Here is a 22,662-nt window from a genome sequence, read left to right on the forward strand (position 1 = left end):
AACATGTGTAGAGTATGACTTCATTTTCACTCCTCAACCACTTAGCCCTTTGTCTGTATAAATCTACCTGTATATCACCGTGGAGAGAAGCAAGGGAGAGAGTGGTTAGGAAAAAAAACAAACACACAGTTAAATATTAAGCAAAAATAGAAATGGTAACATTCCTTGATATTACCACTAAAATATAAAATGTAAAGACTGAGTATGAACAAAGGCAAGAAGCAGATGGCAGCAGGGATGATGCACAAGATTTCAGGAGAAGACAATGGGCAGTTATGTTTTAGATTTCTGTTATTTCAATATAGCATCTATAATATGCTTTTAAATTTTTTAATTAAAAAAATAATACACCAAATGTTCCAATAATTGTCAACATAAAATACAACATGCAACAGATGTGAAATTCACATTTCTCCTCCAGTGAGAAAGGGTAAGGCACCCTCCCCGGGGACAGCAAGGACCACTTACGTCTTCGTGGCCATAGGTGCAGGCCAGGTGCAAGGGGGTGTTACCGTTGTTGTCTTGCACTTCGGCACTGGCTTTGTAGTGCATCAGCAACAGCTTCCAAGGAAGAGGAGAGAGCAGTGAGAGCCAGTGAGCAGGGCAAGGCAGGCCTGGAGCCCTCGGGGAGCACAGCCTGGGGTCTTACAGGGGGTTGTTGCCCAGTCTCCTTTTTCAACCTTATCTACTTACATTACAATTAAAATTAGATCAGCCCTATAATGGAAACCAATCTGAAAAAGAATATATACTAAAGGGATTTCCCTGGTGGTCCAGTGGTTGCTGCTACTGCTGCTAAGTTGCGTCAGTCATGTCCAATTCTGTGTGACCCCATAGATGGCAGCCCATCAGACTTCCCCGTCCCTGGGATTCTCCAGGCAAGAACACTGGAGTGGGTTGCCATTTCCTTCTCCAATGCAGGAAAGTGAAAAGTGGTTAGGACAACACATTTCCGCTGAAAGGGGCCTGGGTTCAATCCCTGGTCAAGGAACTAAGATCCTGCATGCCGCAGCCAGAAAATAAAGAAAAAATTACACATACAAAAAAAGTACCTGGCCCTGGGCCTGGTGCTTAATAAGTCAGTGAAGGTTAGCTCCCCACAACCCCAGGGCGCTGAGTCTTGTATGCAATGTCAGACATATACTGGCCTAAAAAAATTAAAATTAAAAAGGTAAAAAGAAGATTGTACACTGTAAATACACTACATACACACACACATATATATACAACTGAATCACTTTGCTGTACACCTGCAACTTATGCATTGTAAATCAACTATACTTCAATTACACAAAAAAATTGAAAAAAACTGAAAAAATTGAAAAAATAAAAGCAAAAAAAGTATCACTCATCTTTCCTGTGAAAAAGTTTAGAGATCATTTTTAAAAAAAAGAGTGGATATATGTATAACTGATTCACTTTGCTGAAACTAACACAACATTGTAAATCAACTATACTCCAATAAAAACTTTAAAAAAAAGAAAAACAACCCCCATCAATCACTAGCAGGAACGCAGGAATGGAGGCACTTTATGTACCAAATAACTTCAGTTGAAATCGAAACATCACTGACTGGGTTTTGCTTTCCAGTTTCTGGACTGTCTTCTCACCGTAGGTATTAAGTCTAAGGGAAAATCCATGTTAGGGCTCTATCTAAAATATTTCTAGTATCTGGGGGGGTGCCCTTCTTACCGCGGATTACCGTGACGTTTCTAATCTACACCTAACAGTTTTGGCCCAGCAGACTCTGGGGGAGGCGCCTGAGACCCCAGGCTCGCCGTGATCCCACAGAGCCACGTGGCACAGAGGAGAGGCCAGCCCTGCAAGGCCTCGAGCAGAGCGCAGCTGCTCACCGTCACACTCTGATAGCCCTTCTGACACGCAAGGTGGAGGGGGGTGGAGCCGTGGTAGTCCGTGGCGTTTACCACTGCGCCCTTGGAAACCAGGAGGTCGATGAGGGACGCCTGCCCTGCAGAACAGAAGGGGAAAGGGTGGGCTTTCTGAAACCAGTGAGCGAAGCCACAGCTTTCTTTCACCCTCTCATCTCCTGGCACGGGGCGTGCCAGGAGGTATCTTTCTGCGTCAGGGGAACCAGAGCTAACGTCAAGTCACACGCTGCAGACTCTGGACACCCTGGGGTAATGCTTCCCCTCTGGAGGGAGTTCGGCCCCACCCCCACCTAACACCCCTGCCGCAGCCACAGAAGGTAGGAGAAAAGAGCCTTAGATGTCCACAGAAGAGTCCATGGTGCATCACTTCACAGGATGGAATATTGTGCAACCATGAAAAGAAAATACTGACATGGAGAAATGTTCTTACATATCGCCTAGTGAAAAAAAGCACCCCACAGACAGTGTGAGCCCCACAATATCATATCTTTTATATACACACACACTCAAGCATGGTGACGTTTCAGTCATGGATCAAAACAATCTTTAGACAACTGCAGGGTGGCAAGAGTTTACAGATGTTGTGCTTTCTACCTTGAATGTGCAGTTTTATTTGACTGTGCACTTTAAAAGACAGAACTAAATTCAGTATCCTATGATAAATCATGATGGAGAAGAATATAGAATCAAAAATAAATTAAAGATAGTAATTTTTTTTTTAACAGGAATATAAGAACCTTAATTCTGAGGTCAGTCTCATAGTCCAGATTCAAGCCTTCCCTGGCTAGACCACCAGCCCAGAGCAGTGTCAGGCATCCACACAGCCCAGACACATGCTCTTCCAGCCCGGGGACAGCACATGAAGGTCCCGGGGTGGGGGGCCTGTGATACAATCCCTTCCACCACCCCACACCACCTCCCCCAGCATCCACGCTCTGCTGGGGCACCCTCGGCCCCCATCCCTTTGCCCTGAGAGCACAGAGGCCAGACCACATACCACAGAGGGCAGCCACATGGAGCGGTGTGTGACCCCTGTCGTCTCTGGAGAACGGAGTGACAACTGAGGGGTCATTCAGCCTCCTAAAAGGGAAAGAGAATACAGAGAAATAGACTGAGGCATGGACATGCTGGGGTCCTGGGACCAGAAGACAGCCCTCCGGTGTGATCCAAGCTGGGTCTCCTCTACAGCGTCCTGGAGAGCACCAACCACGGCTTCCGCCAGGACCCTCCCCACACCCAGCCCTCCAGGCTTTGACACCCAGCCAAAGAGCCCGATAAAGATAAGGAAAAACGGAAAAGGTTGTGGGGAGGAGCTGATAGTCCTCCCTGCGAAAACCTACTTTCCGAGGTTGGGGCAGGCCCTCTGCCCACCTCCCTAGGTTAAGCAGCCCAACAGGATGCTAAGTATTTTTATTTCATCTGATTCTCCAAAGAGGTGGCGGTTACCATCTCCACTTTACAGCGGAAGCAGCAGAGTGCAGCAAGGATAAGTTCCTTATTCCAAACTGCACAGCGAACAAGGGGGAAAGTTCCGCCCAGGCCCGAGTCTCCCCCTTCCTGGTGCAGAGGGGCCCTCTTACCCAGAGACAAGTTTCTCACAGTCATCACAGAAACACAGAGGGTGGCACATCGTTTGGACAGCATCTTTATCTTGGTCTTCCTGACTCAGCAGTCTCTCCACTTCCTTCTGGTTACCTGCTGCGATATGCTAAAAAGCGACATCAACAACACTGTTGATTTGAAGGAACGATTCCTTCTCTAAACTGTGAATTTTTGAAGCATCCTTACAGAAACATGTATCTATGTGTGTGCACTTAGTAGCTCACTTGTGTCTGACTCTTTGCGACCCCAGGGACTGTAGCCCGCCAGGCTCCTCTGTCCATGGGGATTCTCCAGGCAGGAACACTGGAGTGGGTTGCCATGCCCTCCTCCAGGGGATCTGCCCACCCCAGGGACTGAGCCCAGATCTCCTGCATCGCAGACAGATTCTTTACCATCTGAGCCCCCAGGGAAGCCCATCAATGTGTGGATGGATGCAATGACTTTTCTCTGGGACTTGTTTCAAAATGATTTGGATGGATGGCAAAAGTGGGGCCAGGGGATAGAAATGAAACACGATTAGGGAGACGGCTACATGGAGGTTCGTTCATTATACTACTCTCTTTTAGTTTTGCAAATGTTAGGATTTTTCCCTAACTAAAATAACAACAGTCTCACAAAAGTTGCAGAGCAACAGGCATAGGGGGGACAATCCACCCTGAGGGTCGGCGTAGATTCTGACCCTTCTTTTAGGTTACAATTGTCTTACAATCTAATAGAGCCTTGGCTTTCAAAAGAGCTGCAATTAGTAGGAGACTCCTGCTAACTGCAGGGCTCACCTCTGTGACTCCCGGATGCTTCCTATATGGAATGAGACTTTTTGGGGCGCAGAGCTCATGGAACCCACTCTGGCTGGTGGCCTCCTGATGACTGCCCTCCCGGGGCACCTCACCAGCCTCCCCGTGGTAGATCAGATCTGAAGAGGGAGCGTCCTGCACTGCCTGGGGGTCAAGCCACCAGCAGGTGCTGTGTTCCCAGCCCAGCGAGGTCACACAGGTGTCTATAACGCAGGTTCCTGGAGCTGAGAAGAGGCACTGATTCTGGCAGAGCTGCCAGTGAGGTGCCACTGAGCAGATGGTGAAGAACAAGCCACGTTTTGCTGAATGGAGAGAGGAGGACAGCCGGGCAGAGGGTTCCACTCACAGGGGCCCAGCCAGCAGGGCTGCAGCACAGCTCACATCAGAGAAGACAGGCAGCAAACTGACCCCATGAGACCCCAGCATCCCTACTGCCTCCTTGAGCACAAAATGGACTTCCGTGTTGAACTATGCAAACCACCCTGATGGATTCTACAGAGACTCAAGAGGCGAGGAAAGATGGAGAGCTCCTGGGACTTCCCTGGTGGCCCAGTGGCTAAGACTCCCAATGCAGGGGGCCCGGGTCTGATCCCTGGTCAGGGAACTATATCTCACATGCTGAAACTAACACCCAGCAGCAGCCAAATAAACAAAAATAAATATATATTAAAAAATAAAAGATGGAGCACCCCTCACACACCTGCACCCCCGGGACCTCCCGTATCTTACCTGAAACAGGCAGTCGATGGGCGTGGAAGTCAGCTGAGACAGTAAGCTCATTCTCTGCTTCAGGAACAGTCTGTCACCAAATCCCTCCGACTCCTGCAGGAAAAGCCGATAAGCCATGTTATCACACGTCATGAGCTGCAGTGCAAGTCCTTGAAAACAGAGGACCCGGGACGATGGGTGCCATCTCCCACAGAACGGGCCCAGCGGCGCCTCTCCCCGCCCCCAGTGAGCTGCACAGCAGACCCTCATCAGGCTGGGAGAGGGGCTCCCCATTTACCTCTCTGGGAAGCAGGGCTCTGACAATGAATACCCAGCAGGGATGTGGGAGGTGGACAGTGTACTGGCTGTGAGTGTGTGTGTGTGTGTGCGCGCGTGTGTAGAATGTAGCATCTCTAAGTGTGGAATGTGGCATGCACACAGCACTATCGTCCCCAAGGCAACCTAGGTTGTCCTGGCCTCCCCCGCCTCTCACAATATCTGTCCTAATGCCTGCAGAGCTCTGTCCCTGTGTTTTATCTGGGCCCACAGACAGGAGACCCAGAGGAGGAAATGGCAACCCATTCCAGTATCCTTGCCTGGAGAATCCCATGGACAGAGGAGTCTGGCAGGTTACAGTCCATGGGGTCACAAAGAGTCGGACGCAACTGAGCGACTGAGCTCACACAGACAGGAGAACCATTCGACAGGCTGGTCTGCGCACCTCAGCAACAGAGAGAAGGGCTGTGCTTCTTGAACATACATATTGAAACATCAGACAACACGGTCCCTTGGCCCAAATTCCAACAAACCCCTGGGTCCACCCCAATGAATAAACTTCATCGTGCAGATTAATTTTCACCTAGATACAAAAATCCAAACAAATATTCTTACTTTATGAAGTCATTTCTAGAGAGACACTCAATGCTCACTTAAGCACCTGTGACTACATTTTCTGGTGACAAATGAACTTCCTTGGAAAGAATGCTGGCGGAAGGTGGACAGAGCTGTTCCCAGCCAGCTGCTGCCAGAACTCACCAAACCCTGACAAAATAATGGGATCAGCTCTCTGTGGCCCTCTAAGTTCTGACGTAAGTGGTCCCGTTAAAAATAAAGCTGCCAACACTTCTGGGGTCCACTGCCAATCAGGGCCCCTCGCACCAGCCGCCCTCACAGGGTTGTGTTGGCAAACAATAACCCCTCAGTATTACAGCCGCCTTTGCTCCCGTTGGTATCTGCTGCATAAAGCTCTGTCGACTGTTTCATTCAGCGATTTTCAGCTGAGCAGCTTAGGGTCAGAGAAACATCAAAGACCTTCTTGCTCAGGGAAACCTGGGGCTCTTTCCTCCACTTGGGGTGACTGTTTACAGGCCAGTGATGAAAACAGACAGATCTTCTAAGATTGAATCTTCAGGGAAGAAGGACCAGAAGAGAGAGCACATCAGCTAAGATCAATTTGGGAAAAGGGTGAACCCTATTTATTGGAAGCCCAGTAAAGCAGGGGTGAGCCAAAGCCTGCAAAGCTGGAGCAGAGAAGGCTGGAAACACTATTTGGGTTCTGCCCCGTTTTTTTCTGTCCACAAAGGTAAAAGTCACCCCAGTAATGGTTATTTTCCAAAAGTTCAAGCCTTCACTAATGAACATACTTAAAGAATGTTTATAGTCATCTCAACAAGGATTATGTCTTGGGGAGAAAATTTCCATGAAACTACATTAAAGTATATATAGTCAATAGGAAAACATTATTTGATTTAGAAACACTTAATGCTTTTCAGAGACCTCACCTGCTGTTTAGAGATACACTTGGGCTCTTTCCCCAGGAAATACTACCACGAGCAGCTGTGACCTCACACACTTCTAGACGGAGCTGCACTGAGGCAGAGGCAACGCCGCAGATGAAATCCCAACGCTGACATCACACACGACAACTAAGCTGCAACGCCTGCTCTGTCCATACAGGCGGAGGCAGGCAGCTCTCGGGTCTGATCCCCTCAAGACCCAAGGGCCGGGCTCCACCGCTGGCCATGAAGATGATGTAACCTTGTCCCAAGTCTGGGGTATCGACCAGCCTTCGCCCGGGAAGGCAGGACCAGCTGGTCTGACAGCCCAGACCAGAGGGGCACACTGGGCTGTGTACCCACCTTGCCCATCCAAGTTAACAGCCAGCCTTGGGGTGATCCATACAGAATACACCAGAGAATCAGGAAACGGGGACATCCAGATGAGGAGTGTTGCAAGAGCAAGGAAGTGCATCAATTATCATTTCATACGTTGAAAAGGCACTTTCAAATATCCCATTTAAGGACCTCCCTGCTGGTTCAGTGGCTGAGACTCAGAGCAATGAAGACTGAAGGTCCAGCAGGCCACAACTAAGTCCCAGCCCAACCAAACTAAAATAAATATTTTAAAATATATATACATCTCATTTGATCCTCACAACCATCCTGCAGGGGTGAAATATACAACATGCTCCCCAGCGTAGACAGGAGAATGGACAGAGGCTCAGAGAGACAGACTCGTTCAAGGGCTAGTCTCCAACACACACCAGCACGCGAGGTCCCCCATCACATACTCCCCTGATCCCACTTGGAACATTTTCTGAAGGCAAAGCAGGTGTAAGAAGCTGAGTGATGGTGTCCAGTCAACCACCTCTTTATTCTCTGGCCAAAGGCCTTCAAGGGCTGGCCATCCGGCCTACACGTCACGGGAAGCGAGACAGCAGGATGGCTGCAGGATAGGAAGGGGCCAGCAAGGGGACAGGAGCACCTTCAAGAGGTGGGTGCCTCCCTCCAGGTGACAAGGCCCCATCGAGTAGTACAAGGCAAGGCCCCTGCAGGGCAGTGGGTCCAGGAGAGGAAAGCAATCAGAGGGAAAGGACCAGAAGGGCAGGGCCGTGATGGAAAACCTCCCCAGGCAGGCACCATGGGAACAACGTTCCTGGAACCTCACAGCAGACAATTCAACCTAAGACTTCTCACTGCCCAGCTCTGGAAGTGAGTGGCATTTCTGACTCTGTGGACACATGTGTACACAGAGGCACCCACGTATACCACATGTACATTCTGAATGTCAATGGTTTCTCCCGAATTAGAAGCAATTCCTCTTGAGAGTCGCACAAGACCCATGGGAGATGAGATGCATGCATGCTAAGTTGCTTCAGTTATGTCTAACTCTTGCACAGCCTCTAATTTTACCTGTGTGTGTGTGTGCTTATATTCATGCATGCCTGCTTAGTCGTGTTCAACTCTTTGTGACCCTATGGACTGTAGCTCACCAGACTCCTCCGTCTATGGGATTTCCCAGGCAAGAATACTTGAGTGGGTTACCATTTTCTCCTCCAGGGGATATTCCTGACCTAGGAATCAAACCTGTGTCTCCTGCATTGGCAGGGGGATTCTTTAACACTAAGCCACCTGGAAAGCTCCTATGTATATGTATGGGTGATCAAATCAAACCCAGGCAAGAGCAGAACTTAATTCTTCAGCAAGTACCAGGATAGTCGGGCTATGTGCCAACAAGTGCAGCAGAAACTCAAATTTTGGTTAAAAATGTAATTGTGTAAGCACAGAAAAAGACATCTACTAAAATGTTAATAAAAGTCATTCGCAGCTAGTGTGCTTATAGGGGCTTTTGCTGTCTTCACTGCAACTTTTTATATATCAAATATTACTTATAAGCAAATATTAGTCTTCTAATCAGAAAAAAAAAAAGAAAACTATCCTTTCTGGAGAAAGAAACAGTATGCAATGTTATCTACAATATCATTTCAATTGTGTAAGATATACATGGCAAGGAAAAAGACTGGAAAATACATAAACGTGTTAACAATGAATGAATTCACAGAACTGCTTGTACCCGAGTGTCCCCATTTGAACAGCCCTATGTTCTTTTTCAGATGTTTCAACTTGTCATTACTTTGGGGAGCTTCCAACATCAGGGGGACATTAAGATTGAGTGTGAATGTTCAATCCTTGGGGCTCTGGGTTTTTAATACAGAAATCTCTCCATTCGATTGATTTCAACTTTGCGGTTTCTGTGAGTACTGTCACGTTTTGGTGGTGCGTATAATGCGAAGTAAATCAGCAGTGCAATCTTGGCTTAAGCCTCTCACAGTTCTTGTGGGAATATAATCGCCTCTGCCAGTCTAAGTTCATCAACGAATCAAGGAAATGACAATAGAGCCGCTGAGTCCTTAAAACTGCAGACGTTACTAATCTCATCTCTTGCCCAGCATGATCAGGGTACCCCAATTCACCACTTCTGGTGCCCCCTTCTGCCCATGTGCATTCGAGGATGACCAGGATTCATGAAGCAGGAGATCAACGAAGTGAGAGCCAAGGATGACCTGCCACCTTTCACAACCTACCGGCTGCTACGTGTTCAGTCTTCTCTTGGGAGAGCATCTCCGATCCTCCTCCTCCACACCACCCTGAGAACCCCGCTGCACACACCACGGCACCCACAGAGAAAGGGCAGGACAGGAGGGAGCTCTTACTGGCTTAACAGAGAGGCTTCCCTGCCGAATATATTCGATTGCAGCCTCGATCGAGGTCAGGCAGTATCCCAGTTCATCTTTGGCTGAGCTGCTAAATCTGAAGTTTTTGATGTAACTCAAGTTTGCCATCCTAATAAAAAGAAGAAAACAGTTTAATTTCTACATACCCCCATTAACACTTCGGTAGAAATGATGCTACTGGCTTGGTCACAAAGTTGGTCAGCTCCGGGGAGCTAAGGCTGCTTGCCCTGGGATCTTTATTTAGAGGAAGTGCAATTAGGGAAATAATTGGGACTTCCCTGGCGGTCCAGTGGCTAAGACCCCTTGCTCCAATGCAGGTAGCCAGGGTTCCATCGCTGGGCAGGGAACTAACCTAGATCCCACATGCTGCAACTAAGACCTACTACAGCAAAATAAATATTAAAAAAAAAAACAATGCAAAAGAAGTAAGGCCACTTGTTACTTTCCTGCAATGAGCTAATTTTTAGGAAGCTGATTTTTTCTATGGTGAATTTGGGTTTCTATGAGAAAAGGATGGGCTTTGGAGCCAGACAGAACTGGAGCTCACTTGCCTCTCAGCTGCTGACTAGCTACATGTTCCAGAGAGAAACATAAGATCTCTGGGCCTCAGTTTCCCCACCTGCAGGTGGAATGACAGACGCCCCTTGCAGGGCAGGTACCTAGCTCATACGGGGCACTCAGTTTCCTAGAGTGACACAAGAACCACCCCAGTGCAGTGCTGCCATTTTGAAAAAAGTTATTTTAACAAAAAAAAGTATATTACCAATTAGGGATCTCTGTTTTCACAAGCAAATACAACAGGACTGAGAGCAGATCATCAGCACACATGGTCTCCAAGTTAACTGCAAGCGGGAAACACACATTCAGGGCCATCCTGGGACACAAATGGACGTTATCAACCCCCCACCACCGTCCAACCCACAAAACCACAGTCCAGGAAGATGACACATGGGGGAGAAATTCAATCGCACAATTTCCTTTCTAGTGTCCTGAATAGATGTCAGACTCCAGGAGGACACGAATGCCTCCTGAGAACATGTGCAGAAAACAGCCAGCTCCAAGCAGAACCCCCCCCTTGCTACCTGTCCCCCGCAATCCCAGGACAGGGAAAGAGCCCAGGGAAGTCGGTGATGGTGGATACGATTCGAAGGTGTGCCAGGATTACTGCCAGAAGCCTCTTTCCTCCTGAGATCATTTCCACTTTATACACTGCAGCATCCAGGGCTGATGGGCAATTTCTCATTGAAATTTTGTTTAAGTAATCCAGCCACACATTTAAAATTCCAAACGGTGCAAAAGAGCAGACCATGCATGGCTCTCCCATCCGTGCCACCCAGAGTTCTTCCCCAGAAGCCACTTCTGTTGCTTCCCATGTATCATTCCAAGAGAGGCTATGATCACCCCACTGTGTCTGTATGTGTGTGTATATATATATGGGTATAGAGCCACCTGCCTTGTGCAGTATCCTGGAAGTATACTGTACACACTCCTGTTCATTTTATTTAATGCACCTTGAAGAGCATCCCTACTGGCCCACAAAGATTTGCCTTCTCATTAATTTTTTCATAGCTTATTCTGTTTTTACTTTTAATAATGGAAAATTTTAAATACATATAAAATTAGAACAACCTAACAGTTGAACTCCCCTATACCCATCACCAGCTTAGCTTGTTTTTGAGGCCACTGCTTCTCCACCAGCATTTACTTACCTAAAGATGCCTAACCTACCCCCCTACCCCCTACCCCCATTACTAGGCACCCACTCTGCAGAACAGGCTCCGGGGTGCTCACACGGGAATACTCCACTACACATCAGCCCATCTCTATGGCCCTTTCAGATGGCACTGCTCCTCAACAGATGTTTGCATCTGGACTTTTGCAGCCCCGAGCACACACCTCTCTGGCTGGGAGACTGGGTGATCAGCTGTACCACCTTCCGCAAACAAGCCAGCTTCTGCTGCGGGGACGTGCACCTGTTCAGCTGAGCCAGCTCCCTCTTTGCTCGAGGTATGTTGAAGCTGCAAAGTGATTTGGGAAGTGACCATGTAAGACCACAGTGTGAAGGCCCTCCTTCTTGGTAATCACAAACCTCAGATTTACATTTCTCATGGCAAACCATAAGTAACAGCAAACAGAAATAGACACTCAGAAGTAATCTGAGACAGCAGTAAAACCCAGCAGCTTTCAAGGTCTCAAGCACACTGTCAGGTGATGTAGCTGCACCAGAAAATTAGGGGGGGGAGGGGAATCAACAATCCTTAGCTTCAGAGTGAAATAGGCCAAAGGGGGAAAAAATTAGACCAAGAGATTAGACACTTTTGTATCCTGATGAAACAACTCAAAAGGAGGGGCTCCAGAGAATTTTCTGGCAGTCCAGGGCATGGGACTCCACGCTTCCACCGCAGGGTGGGGTGAGGGTACAATCCCTGATCGGGGAACTGGGATTCTGCAACCCTCAAGCTGCAGCCAAAGAAAAAAAGAAACAAAACCAAAAGGCGGTGCCCCTAAGGCAGGGGGCCCTCAGACCAGCAGGTGACGAGAGATGTCAGCGTGCAAGGTGCACCTGGGTGAGCTGCATGCCCACCCAGAGACCAGCTGTGCACGACCCACCTCCTCTGGCTCCCACCCACCGGCACGCTGGCAGTTGAGTGCAGGAATGTGCCAGCTCTGAAACACCCATCTACCAACTTTAAGCCTTTATCTTTGGTCACAAATAAATGCCCTGCTCCACAGTCTGAACCACGTCAACTAGAGATGACATTGCTCCTGAGGGTCCCGCTTCTAGGGGACACAGTGGCCCAGCCCCTGAGGACACCAATGCTGCAGTGTAAACCCTTACCTGAACTCAGGTTTCACACCGATATCCTTCTGCTGAAGATCTTGAAGGCTCCTCGTGATTTTGTTAAAGGCAGCATCCTAACGAGAGATTTTAACGAAGCTTCAAATGTCTGAAAAGGCTTAGAACAGGGCTTCCGTTCTGCATGGTGATGATGGAGAACCTACCTCTGCTGCCTCCATGGTCCCCACGTACTTGAATATCAGGTCGTAAATGTCATGCTGGACGTACATCTGTGAGGTCAACAGGTTCAAGAGTGTGTGTGTGGGAAAGTGGGCAGCATAGGAGGCCCCGGCACTGGCCCTCCTCGTCCCTCACTTCCCGGGCCCCTTACCTCTACCGCCTGCTTCATCAGGTTCATCTGGGCCTCCTGCTTGGCGAGCACCTTCTGGAGGACAAGGAGAGGGCAGTTACAGAGCGTGGACTGGCCTGGGCCAAAGCACAAATCTCTGTTTTGTTTTTGGTTTTGTTGTTTTAATTGAAGTATAGTTGGTTTACAGTATTAATTTCTGCTGGACAGCAAAGTGATTCAGTTATACATATACATACATACATACATATATATACACACATTCTTTTTTCTATATTCTTTTCCATTATGAGAAGATTTTTTTTCTATATTCTTTTTCTTTTCTATATTCTTTTCCATTATATAGCCATTCTTTCCCATGATATTCTTTTTCATTATGGTTCATCAAAGGATTTTTTTTTATATGTATTTATTTATTTGGCTGTGCAGGGTCTTAGTTGAGGCACTTGGGATCTTTAATTGTGGCACGTAAACTCTTAACTGTAGCATGTGGGATCTAGTTCCCTGATCAGGGATCAAACCCAGGCCCTCTGCATTGGGAGCATGGAGTCTTAGCTACTGGACCACTAGGGAAGTCTGTCATAGAATATGGAATGTAGTTCTTTGTGCTACACAGTAGGACTTTGTTGCTTATCCTTTCTATATGTAGTAGCTTACAACTACTAACCCAACCTCTCCCTCCAACCCTCTCCCAACCTCCCCCAGCCTCCCCCTCCATCCCTCCCCCAACCCTCTCCTCCCTGGCAACCACAAATCTGTCCTCTGTGTCTGTGAGTCTGTTTCTATTTCGTAGATAAGTTCGTTCATATCATATTTCAGATTCCACGTGCAAGTGACATTGCATGGTATTTGTCTTTCTCTTTCTGGCAAGTCTCTCTTTTGCAGGCCATGCTGCTTACCAGGTGGGAGTCCCTCAGCAGCTGCTGGAGGCATTTGGTGTAGAGAGCGTTCACAGAGTCCTGCGGAATACAGAGCAGAGAGAGGCCATCCTCGGAATCTGAGGCCACGACACTGAACCCAGGATGGAGCCAAGAGAATATCTCACAAAATGGATTTCTTGGGCAAAAAGCCCTAAGTCCTAATGCAAGCTTATCAAACTAAGTATGTGATTTTTTTTTTCCAATTTTTTTTGGGTGTCTATGCATTAAGAGTAGGAAAAAAAATTCCCCTTAGGGTTAACACAGATGATAACAATATTCATTCTGATACTTCTCTGCAATTTTTCAGGTTTTCTACTGTTCTTATTACTTTTTTAGGTAACAAGAAACATTTAAACAGAATCCAACATTTTGTTGGACGTTTAAATGCTCACTTCAGATATGAAAACATTGGCAACAGAGGTGGCAGCAAAGTGGCAGAGTGATCCTGGCACTCTGAGCCAGGGCACGCCTATGGTGAAGCAGGACTCAGCTACTGACTATGTGATGACGGAGGCTCTTTCGTTCACACTCTCTGAACGTTCTCTGGAAAGAGGCGATGTTCCTGTCAAATCTCTCCACGTGTCTTCCCAAAAATTCTCTCACATCTTCAATGGTTTTCAGGGAAAAAGAATCTGAGGATGTCGAAGGCTCTTCTGAAAAAAAAAGACACAAGTGGGTCAGGCTGGCTGAAGCCATCACTGTTTCCTGAAGAAAAGAAGTCCTACAACCCTTGGCCCTGCTCCGCCAGCATCTGGGTCACCATCTCCCACAGGAGGAGAGGGATAAGCTTATTTCAAGATCTCACCCAACAGCGGCCCAGGTGGGGGTCCAGGGAGCCTGGCCCTCTTGAAGCCCTTTCCTGGGACAAAAACCTGAATTCTCCGGGATCACAGGCATGGCCTGGGAGGCTCTGGTGACAGAGCCCTGATTCCTGACAATAAGACCTCGGACAGCAATTGGTACATCATTCTCTCAATTTTCCTGGAGCACTGAAGAATTATTATCTGTTGAAAACAATGAGATCTCAGAGAAGCAAGGCAGTGGGGCTCCGAGACTAATAATGCCATAAGAGAGAGTCCTAAAGCTGAGGCCCAGAGACAAGGCCAGGGCTGCCGTTTTGCACAGCTCCAGGGGGTGGCACTCCCACTGAGGTCACATGTAGCCGCACGTGACGTGGCTTCACCCATGTCACGCTGGCTCAAGATGACTTTCCGATCTACGTTCCGGGGGAGTTCCTGTAAGCAGTTATGCAGGTTTCTAGTGGGCTCCTGAATATTTTATGAGATGTTCATAACCACTGTGTCAGGAGGAAGTTCGACAAGCAGGTTTCTCCCAGTCAGGAGAAAGGGGTTTTCTCCCAGAATACCTGAACTCTCTCTCTTTTCCAAAGGATGGGCTATGCACAGTATGCTGAAACTTTCTTCTTTCTCATTGTAGAAAGTTTCTTCAAAAAGAATGGGCACTGAGAGAAGACAGGCGAAACCAGCTCCTAGTTTAATCCTGTTTCCTTGGATAAAGACATCCTAGAACAAGAGACAGGTCACTGCACCAGCAGCCCCTCTCAGCCTGGCCACCATCAGGCGCTTCACCCTGCCCGCCCACCCACCTCTTCCCCAGTGTGGTTTTCAGGAGGGCACCAATACTTCGATCTTCTTCTTTCCTCCTTGTTCACCCTGTTATGGTGGCTACATAATACCCTGACCAATTTCATATGTCACAACAGAAAAGCATTAAGCCATTCCCTAGAGAAGAAGAAAGCCTGTATTCTCTGGAAAAAGAAGGTTCTCCTCTCTGAGTAAGAGATCAGAATGACCCAGATGCTGTAACCCAGACAGGTTGGAGGATGCTCGCGGCACCCCTCCTTGACTCATCACTCTGGCCATGGCTGGGGTGCCCGGGGAAGACCAGCCACAGTGAGCCTGGTGCTTCTGTTCTCCTGGTAGATTTGGGTCCCAGGAAGTGAACAAGTAAACGGATGCGCAGCTGTGGTGAGCAGAACCCTGCAGGAAAACAGCAGCCTGCTCGGGGGCCACAGGACTGCACACTCCCCTCTTCCAGGCTGGCACACTGCACCCAGCTCCTGTCCCACCCCAAGCACCCACAACCCCCAGCTAAACCAGTGTGGGCCCCCACTGCTGACTGTGGGGAGGCTGGGGACCACAGCCATTTCTGACCAGGGACGGAACTTACCCCTCTCAGAAACTATCTGCCCCAAAGTTAACATCAACCATGAGACAGACAGATGTCTCATAGCTCCTGACCCAAAGTACTGAGATAAAACACCCTCCAGTAGGCATTCTAACTGAAAATGCTTAACTGTGATCTAACCAAGGCAAACATCAAAGAAACCCACACTGAGGGAGAGTTTACAAAGGAAGACAAAAATGTCAATGTCATTAAAGACAGACCGAGAACTGTTCCCAAAGAAAGAAACTAAAAAGACAAAAATTGAATATGCTGCATGATCCCAGACATGAGCCTGGATCTTAAAAAAAGATCTTTTTTTGCTCTAAAAGGGTATTACAATTAGCACAGTTTATTTAAGGACAGTATGTTGGAGAAGAGTATTCTGCCAATGTGAAATCTTCTGAGTATGATCACTGTGCTGCATTACATAAGAGATACACTTTGTTTTGAAGCCAAGGGACACAGTGTCTGCAACTTACTCTAACTCTTTTCTGAAAAAGGTTCAGAAAAAAGTAACAATATGTGTGTGTGTTAACAGATGGATAGATAGATGGGGGTGGGTAGAGGAAACAGATGTGGCCAAAATGCAAACAGCTGACCAGTCTGGAGAGAAAGCTATGTGAATGCTCTCTGTGCATTACTGGAACTTTCTATAGGTTAAAACTTCCTATGTCATTGTTGTTGTTCAGTCGCTAAGTCGTGTCCGACTCTGCGACCCCATGAACTGCAGCTCGCCAGGCTTCCCTGTCCTTCACTATCTCCTGGAGTTTGTTCAAACTCATGTCCATTGTGTCGGTGATGCCATCTGACCATCTCGTCCTACAGGTTTCTTAAAAAATTAGAAATTCATCTCTGATCCCAAGGGCACAGGGATAAACAGCTTGCTCTGACAGGGCCTCTCTGAGGAGGTGTCCCAGCGACTCCCCAGTTCCCTGGCAGAAGCTCCATGGGCTAAGGGAGATGTGACCAGCACCACCTCCAACTCCAGGCCACAGCCAGGACCCTGCTCTCCACGGCTAGCTCCTCTTCACTCAAAGGCAGCAGGGATGTTGTGGTGTCAAAGCCACCAGGTAACACGGACAAGAGAGGGTGAGCAGCAGGATTCCCCCACTTCCCCAACTCTCAGATGCTGAGTGAGAGGTCCTAGGTGACCCACAGGAAATGAAAGAATACCTTTCCATCTAAGGTCTGAAAGTGTTCTTCCACTGGAATCAAAATATAGGACTCAAAATGACAAGAAGACTGAATTCTGGTTGACAGGCTTCCTTTGCAGGGTACTAACACCTGGAAAAAAAAGATTAAGGTGAATACTAAACAGATGTGTTGTTTACAACTTCAGCAGAACAGGATGTATCCAAAGATGCTCCAGCTGGAACTGCAGTGGGGACCTGCAGGCAGACAACCCCTGGGGCTACTGGTCAAAGCAGCAGCAGCTAATCTCTTGTTGCCGTGATGGAAGCCAAGGCCCACCCTGGCGAGGGAGTGGGACACGTCTCATCCATCCAGGATCTCGGGTCCCACCCCGCTGGGCCCCTCCCCACAGCTACCCCAGCTGCCTGCTTTGTCCTCAGCAGGCTCAGAAACAGTGAAGAAAGGTTTGCAGGGTACAGAAAAGTGAAACTAAAAGATGACACGTAATCCATGGCCCACTGAAGACAGTTTCCTTCCTGCCGGGAGCCAGTGTGAGGAATCCCGCCCGTGACAAGGTCATGAGGAAGGAAGCTGACATACGCAAGGCGTGCTCAGACTTCAGGGACCCCTCTGGAAATTCCTAAGCATGTACCCCAACAAAAATCTGCCGGCTTTTGTGCTCTGCTTTTCCACTTTTCTGATATTTTCTGGGAAAAAGTCAATTCAGGGTTTTAGTCTTCTGCATTTGAAAGGGATGTTTCAGTTAAACCCCTCTGATAGCTCTCTAGCCTGCCTAACAGGTTCCCCAGACCTCTTACAGCTTGTGAATTGCTTACAGCCCCCCAACCGCGGGAGGCACAAAGCTTAAAAGCATCTTAAAGATACAGAGCCTTTTCTAAAGAGTTAAAAATTATATTGGTAGAGGGTTTTCACTGTTGACTCAAGGATTGCTGCCAGACCTCCATATTCTTTATATTTTAGGCACCTGAAAAGATGTTAATGTAAGCAGAATGTAGAAAAAGATACATAGTAGTTTTGATGTGAGCAACACTAGACTTTTGAGTTAATTGCTTCTCTTTTGCTGTAAATCACTGCACTCCCTCTACTTGTTATAAGTTGCTGTATCCTTGCTGTGTAAGAATGTAACTTTATTTAGTGCTTTCTGAGAGTGGCACCAGACCTTGGGAAGATCAACACAAATAAGTCTTGTGGTTGACAAACCCTTATCAGAAAAAAGGCTGTAAAATGTTAATTGGCCCTTTTGGTTGGAAGATGATGTAAATTACCTAAGACTTGTGTATACAATTAGGTATGCAGAGAGAAAAGCCTGGTTTTGATAAGAGTCTGGACTGCTAACGCTGCATAACTTTGTGTTACCCATTGATCTCCATGTTTTATCAAAAGTATAAAAGGCCTTCTGAACAATAAAGGACGGGACCAGATTCTCGGACCAGATTCTCAGACCAGTTTCTCGGACTAGTCTCGGCCTGGTTTCTTGGGAATCTGGCTCCCCCCGTGTCTCTCTCTCTTTTTCTCTCCCTTTTCTTCCCTCTGCTCTTTACTTTAATTTCAGGCTGAATTTCCATCTGGGACGCGGAGGCTCGCCAGGTCTACTTATTTGCCCTGGTTATTAAGATCCGCGCGAAAGGGAGCTTAAGGCGAGGCACCCTTAGATATTCAAGCGGGCACCGGTGGCCCAACGTAGATGGTGCAAATTCCTTGTCTGGAATTTTATTGGTCTTCCGCGTAAACCAAGCTATTCAGCCCTCTTTCTCCACTTAATCTTCCTACTGCACTATAGTTTCTTAATCTAATCTTATATTAATAAATAAGCAAGTCTTTCCACGCCAACGCCGTCCACCCTTCGAATTCCCTGGATCCACCGGGGCTGGACCCCGGCACCTTCCCATCTTTTTTCTATGCTTTTTTTAAGCCCAATTGTGATCACAGTTGGTTGTCCCAGCCACAGAAATACAGTCTCCTAGCTCAGGCTGCCACCTCCACCAGGGATATTTCGGGTACCAGACTCTGTCTTTGGAGCAGGTTCAACCTGAAACGTGAATTTTGGTCCCCTCGAGGCCACCACGTTGACCTGATACCAGCCTCTCTGCTCGGCCCAGCGAAGGAAGGCGCCCTGGCATCCACAAGGATCTGTGCGTGGCCCGGGGACTCATTTAAGAGGAGGCTCTCAAGTGCACCTGGAAGGAGACGACCAAGGGCCCCAGCTCCTGAAGCAGCTGGAACAAGGCAAGGGGCTTCTGCACTGGCCCCATTGTACAGACAAGGAATCTAAGGCTCAAGGGAGTTCAGCAACTTGTCCTAGGGTACAGAGAGAGTGGCAGAGCTGTGCCTTAAACGCCTGCCTCCCACACCCATCACTGCCCTGTCCTAGGCCTCCTGGAGGCCAGTGCTGGGAACACAGCCCAGTCCCTGCTGGAGTTCCCTCTGCAAAGACATCATGAAACTTTGGGGCCTTTGAGAGCTGCTGTCATCAGGAGCTTCCCTAGTAGGTCAGAAAGAGCAGCACAGCCTCTCTCCCCACGAGGGACAGGGGCACACCAAGTCCTCAGAGCAGGAAAGGGAGGCCCTCGCTGATCAAAGATCCCACTGTGTATGAAGTGGCCTTGCCCCTCCGCAAAAAATCAAGACTGAATCAGACCCAGAGCTAGACTTAGCTACCAAGTTCAGGAAATACAGAGACCAGAGGACTTTGGTGAACACCAACACAGGACTGCAACTGGCAAAAGCCAGAAGGTAGGAAAGCCTACAGGATAACTGACCTGGATACATGAATTTCAAGGAGAGAAGAAAAATGAGGAAAGAAAGGAATATAGCTAAAAAGAAACGTAAGGGACTTTCTGGTAGTCTAATGGTTAAGAATCTGCCTTACCGATGCAGGGGACGTGGGTTCAATTCCTGGTCAGGGAACTAAAACCCCACATGCCATGGGGCAACTAAGCCCTCTTGTGCCACAACTAATGAGCCTGCGTGCTCCAGAGCCCCTGCTCTCGCGAACTACACCTAGGGAAAGCGTGTGCACTGCAACAGAAACCCAGTGCAGCTGAAAAAGCACCAAGAGTTATTACTTGAATTGAATTTTTTAAATTAAAAACACAATAAGACGACACTTATGACTGCGGTGATGGCCTCACAAGCCTGTAGATGGGTCCATATGGATCAACTTTACACACTAAGTAGGTACAGTTTAATTATTCTAAAAGTTTAGCTCAATAACATTAGGAGAAAACAGAATGACTTAAAAGGCATACCCAGCAACAAAGATCTACTGTACAGCCCAAGGAACTATCTTCAGTACCTTGTAATGACCTGTAATGAGGAAGAATCTGAAAAAGAACTGAACCACTGCGTCACTGCTGTACACCCGAAACTCACACAATATTGGAAGTCAGCTATAACGAAGAGCTGACTCATTTGAAAAGACCCCGATGCTGGGAAAGATTGAGGGCAGGAGGAGAAGGGGATGACCCAGGATGATGAGATGGCTGGATGGCATCACTGACTCGACGGCTGTGAGTCTGAGTGAACTCCAGGAGTTGGTGATGGACAGGGAGGCCTGGCCTGCTGCAATTCACGGGGTCACAAAGAGTCGGACACGACTGAGTGACTGAACTGAAATGAACTATAACTTCAGCTGAAAAACACAAAGGCCTATCAAATCCAGAATGTGTGGATCCCCTGTGGATTCTGATTTAAACACACCAACTGGAAAACAAACAAACAATTATGAGATGATGTGGGAGGTTTGCACAGTGAACGGCAACACTGAAGAGTCACTGAGGAATTTTTGAGCTATGATAATGGCGTGAGGTTGTGGGGTTTTTTAAGTCCTTATCACTGAAAACTACATTCCTAAAGATTTACAGATGAAATCATGTGACTGCTGCTGCTGCTGTCACTTCAGTCGTGTCCGACTCTGTGCGACCCCATAGACAGCAGCCCACCAGGCTCCCCCATCCCTGGGATTCTCCAGGCAAGAACACTGGAGTGGGTTGCCATTTCCTCCTCCGACGCAGGAAAGTGAAAAGTGAAAGTGAAGTCGCTCAGTCGTATCCAACTGTTCGAGACCCCATGGACCGCAGCCTTCCGGGCTCCTCCGTCCATGGGATTCTCCAGGCAAGAGTACTGGAGTGGGGTACCAGTATGACTACCTTATATAATTTTCTGGAATTTGTTTCCAAATGATCCTCTGGCCGAGGGGAGAGGGCAGCAGGGCTCGAAGTGAGAAGTGCGGGCATCTGAGCCCAGCGCTGTGGAAGCTGAGAGATGGGAGGAGGGGCACATGGTATGATTCTTTTCACTTGTTCGTGTTTGAAATTAAACACAATAACTTTTTTTTTTTTAATTTTCAGGTAGCCAACTTTATTCAAGTAAGTATTAAAATTTGAGTTTGGTTTTCCTGGTTTTTTTCTCCATTCAATATTCATGACACTGGGCACTGTTGGAGATATGGTGAATTGTCCTCATGGACATTATATTCTAAGTGGGGGCTACAGATTTTTTTTAACAATATAACAGATTCCATATATCAGTAAGCTTTATGCAAATAATAAAGCAGGGCATCAAGCCAGAGAATGCCTGGAGTGGGGCAAAGGTTCGCTAACTCAGGTCAGGTTGTTAAGGGGGAGGGCTCTCTGAGAAAGCCTCATCTGAGCAAGGAATAGATAGAGAGAAGGACCCACCAAGTAAAGATCTAGGGGAAGAACTTCTTCTGGAGGGGGCACGCTACCCAGCGTGCAGGATCCTAGTTCCCAGACCAGGGATCACACCCAGGTCCCCTGCAGTGGAAGCTCAGAGTCTTCACACTGCACCACCAGGGAAGTCCAGGGAAGAACGCTTCTGTCAGAAGAAAGCATGTGCAAAGGCCCTGAGATGAGCTTGGTGGTACCAGATGAGGAGGGAGAGCAAACGGGGAGACAATCATAATAATTTTAAAATGTTAACAAAAGTGCAGCTTAAAAAAACAAAAGGCCCTCCGTTATGAGAATCAAGAAACAGCCTCAAGGCTCCTAGATGGCCTCACTGCAACCTGAACACAAAAAGAAGATCTTGGAGATGAGAGGGTTGGCCCCAGGCAAGAGGACAGCATGACCCAGGCCTAAGGGATTTAGGTGGCCAAAGGCAGGCCAAGGGATTGCCCCACTCCAGCTCAGTGGACGCAGGCGTCACACAGTCCCATACGAGGCGGGGCCTCTGAGCAGCCAGGAGCTTCCGAGGTGCTTCAGAGATACACACCGCTCACCCCACCACCACTGTGACCGCATCCTCTGCGCATCCTCACTATGTACACACACCTTTTCTGCCTCCTTAGATAGGCGTGACCAGCTCCCGAGGCACCGAATCCCCCTTACCAAGCCCACGGCTCACCATACGGTAGATACCAATCAGTGCTTGCTGAGTGAACAGGGAAGCCTCCGATGTCAAGGACTCTCCCAAAGTTTTCAGGCAGGCAAGGCTGCCTGGTGCATTTCAATGCAAGCAGAAGCCAGTGGCTGGCTCTCTGCGGCTCCAGGCATCCACCAGGTTCCTGCTGAGACAGGTGTGAGGAGCATCAGCGGTGGGTGGCTATGAAGCCGCCCACGGGAGGCAGGCTCAGGCGCCAAGGGCCCTCACAGCAGGCAGGTTCAGACTATTTCTGGAACGGAGGTTGTGGAGCTGTAGCAGCTGGTATAGAAGACGCAAAGCTCAGAGTTGCCGAGAAGACCATGAGTTAGGGACTCAGTTCAGAGCTTAACGATAAAACTTTTTATTATG

The 22,662-nt window shown here is 48.1% G+C and overlaps 1 protein-coding gene across 1 annotated transcript in view; it reads right to left on the minus strand.

Moving 5' to 3' along the window:
- The window catches only part of ANKRD27 (ankyrin repeat domain 27), a 60,971-nt gene that overhangs the window by 23,365 nt on the left and 14,944 nt on the right, over nucleotides 1-22,662 (minus strand). Inside the window, exons 3-18 of the mRNA XM_068992127.1 lie at nucleotides 16,933-17,043; nucleotides 14,939-15,095; nucleotides 14,071-14,225; nucleotides 13,552-13,611; nucleotides 12,677-12,730; nucleotides 12,510-12,575; nucleotides 12,346-12,422; nucleotides 11,403-11,524; nucleotides 10,270-10,348; nucleotides 9,486-9,615; nucleotides 9,357-9,359; nucleotides 5,015-5,107; nucleotides 3,470-3,597; nucleotides 2,887-2,969; nucleotides 1,854-1,969; nucleotides 469-561 (exon numbers count right to left, since the gene is read on the minus strand). Of these exons, the coding sequence (XP_068848228.1) occupies nucleotides 469-561; nucleotides 1,854-1,969; nucleotides 2,887-2,969; nucleotides 3,470-3,597; nucleotides 5,015-5,107; nucleotides 9,357-9,359; nucleotides 9,486-9,615; nucleotides 10,270-10,348; nucleotides 11,403-11,524; nucleotides 12,346-12,422; nucleotides 12,510-12,575; nucleotides 12,677-12,730; nucleotides 13,552-13,611; nucleotides 14,071-14,225; nucleotides 14,939-15,095; nucleotides 16,933-17,043 (1,527 nt within the window). The remainder of the gene's footprint in view (nucleotides 1-468; nucleotides 562-1,853; nucleotides 1,970-2,886; nucleotides 2,970-3,469; nucleotides 3,598-5,014; nucleotides 5,108-9,356; nucleotides 9,360-9,485; nucleotides 9,616-10,269; nucleotides 10,349-11,402; nucleotides 11,525-12,345; nucleotides 12,423-12,509; nucleotides 12,576-12,676; nucleotides 12,731-13,551; nucleotides 13,612-14,070; nucleotides 14,226-14,938; nucleotides 15,096-16,932; nucleotides 17,044-22,662) is intronic.

This window comes from Capricornis sumatraensis, chromosome 20 (genome assembly GCF_032405125.1).
Source record: "Capricornis sumatraensis isolate serow.1 chromosome 20, serow.2, whole genome shotgun sequence".
Taxonomy (NCBI): domain Eukaryota; kingdom Metazoa; phylum Chordata; class Mammalia; order Artiodactyla; family Bovidae; genus Capricornis; species Capricornis sumatraensis.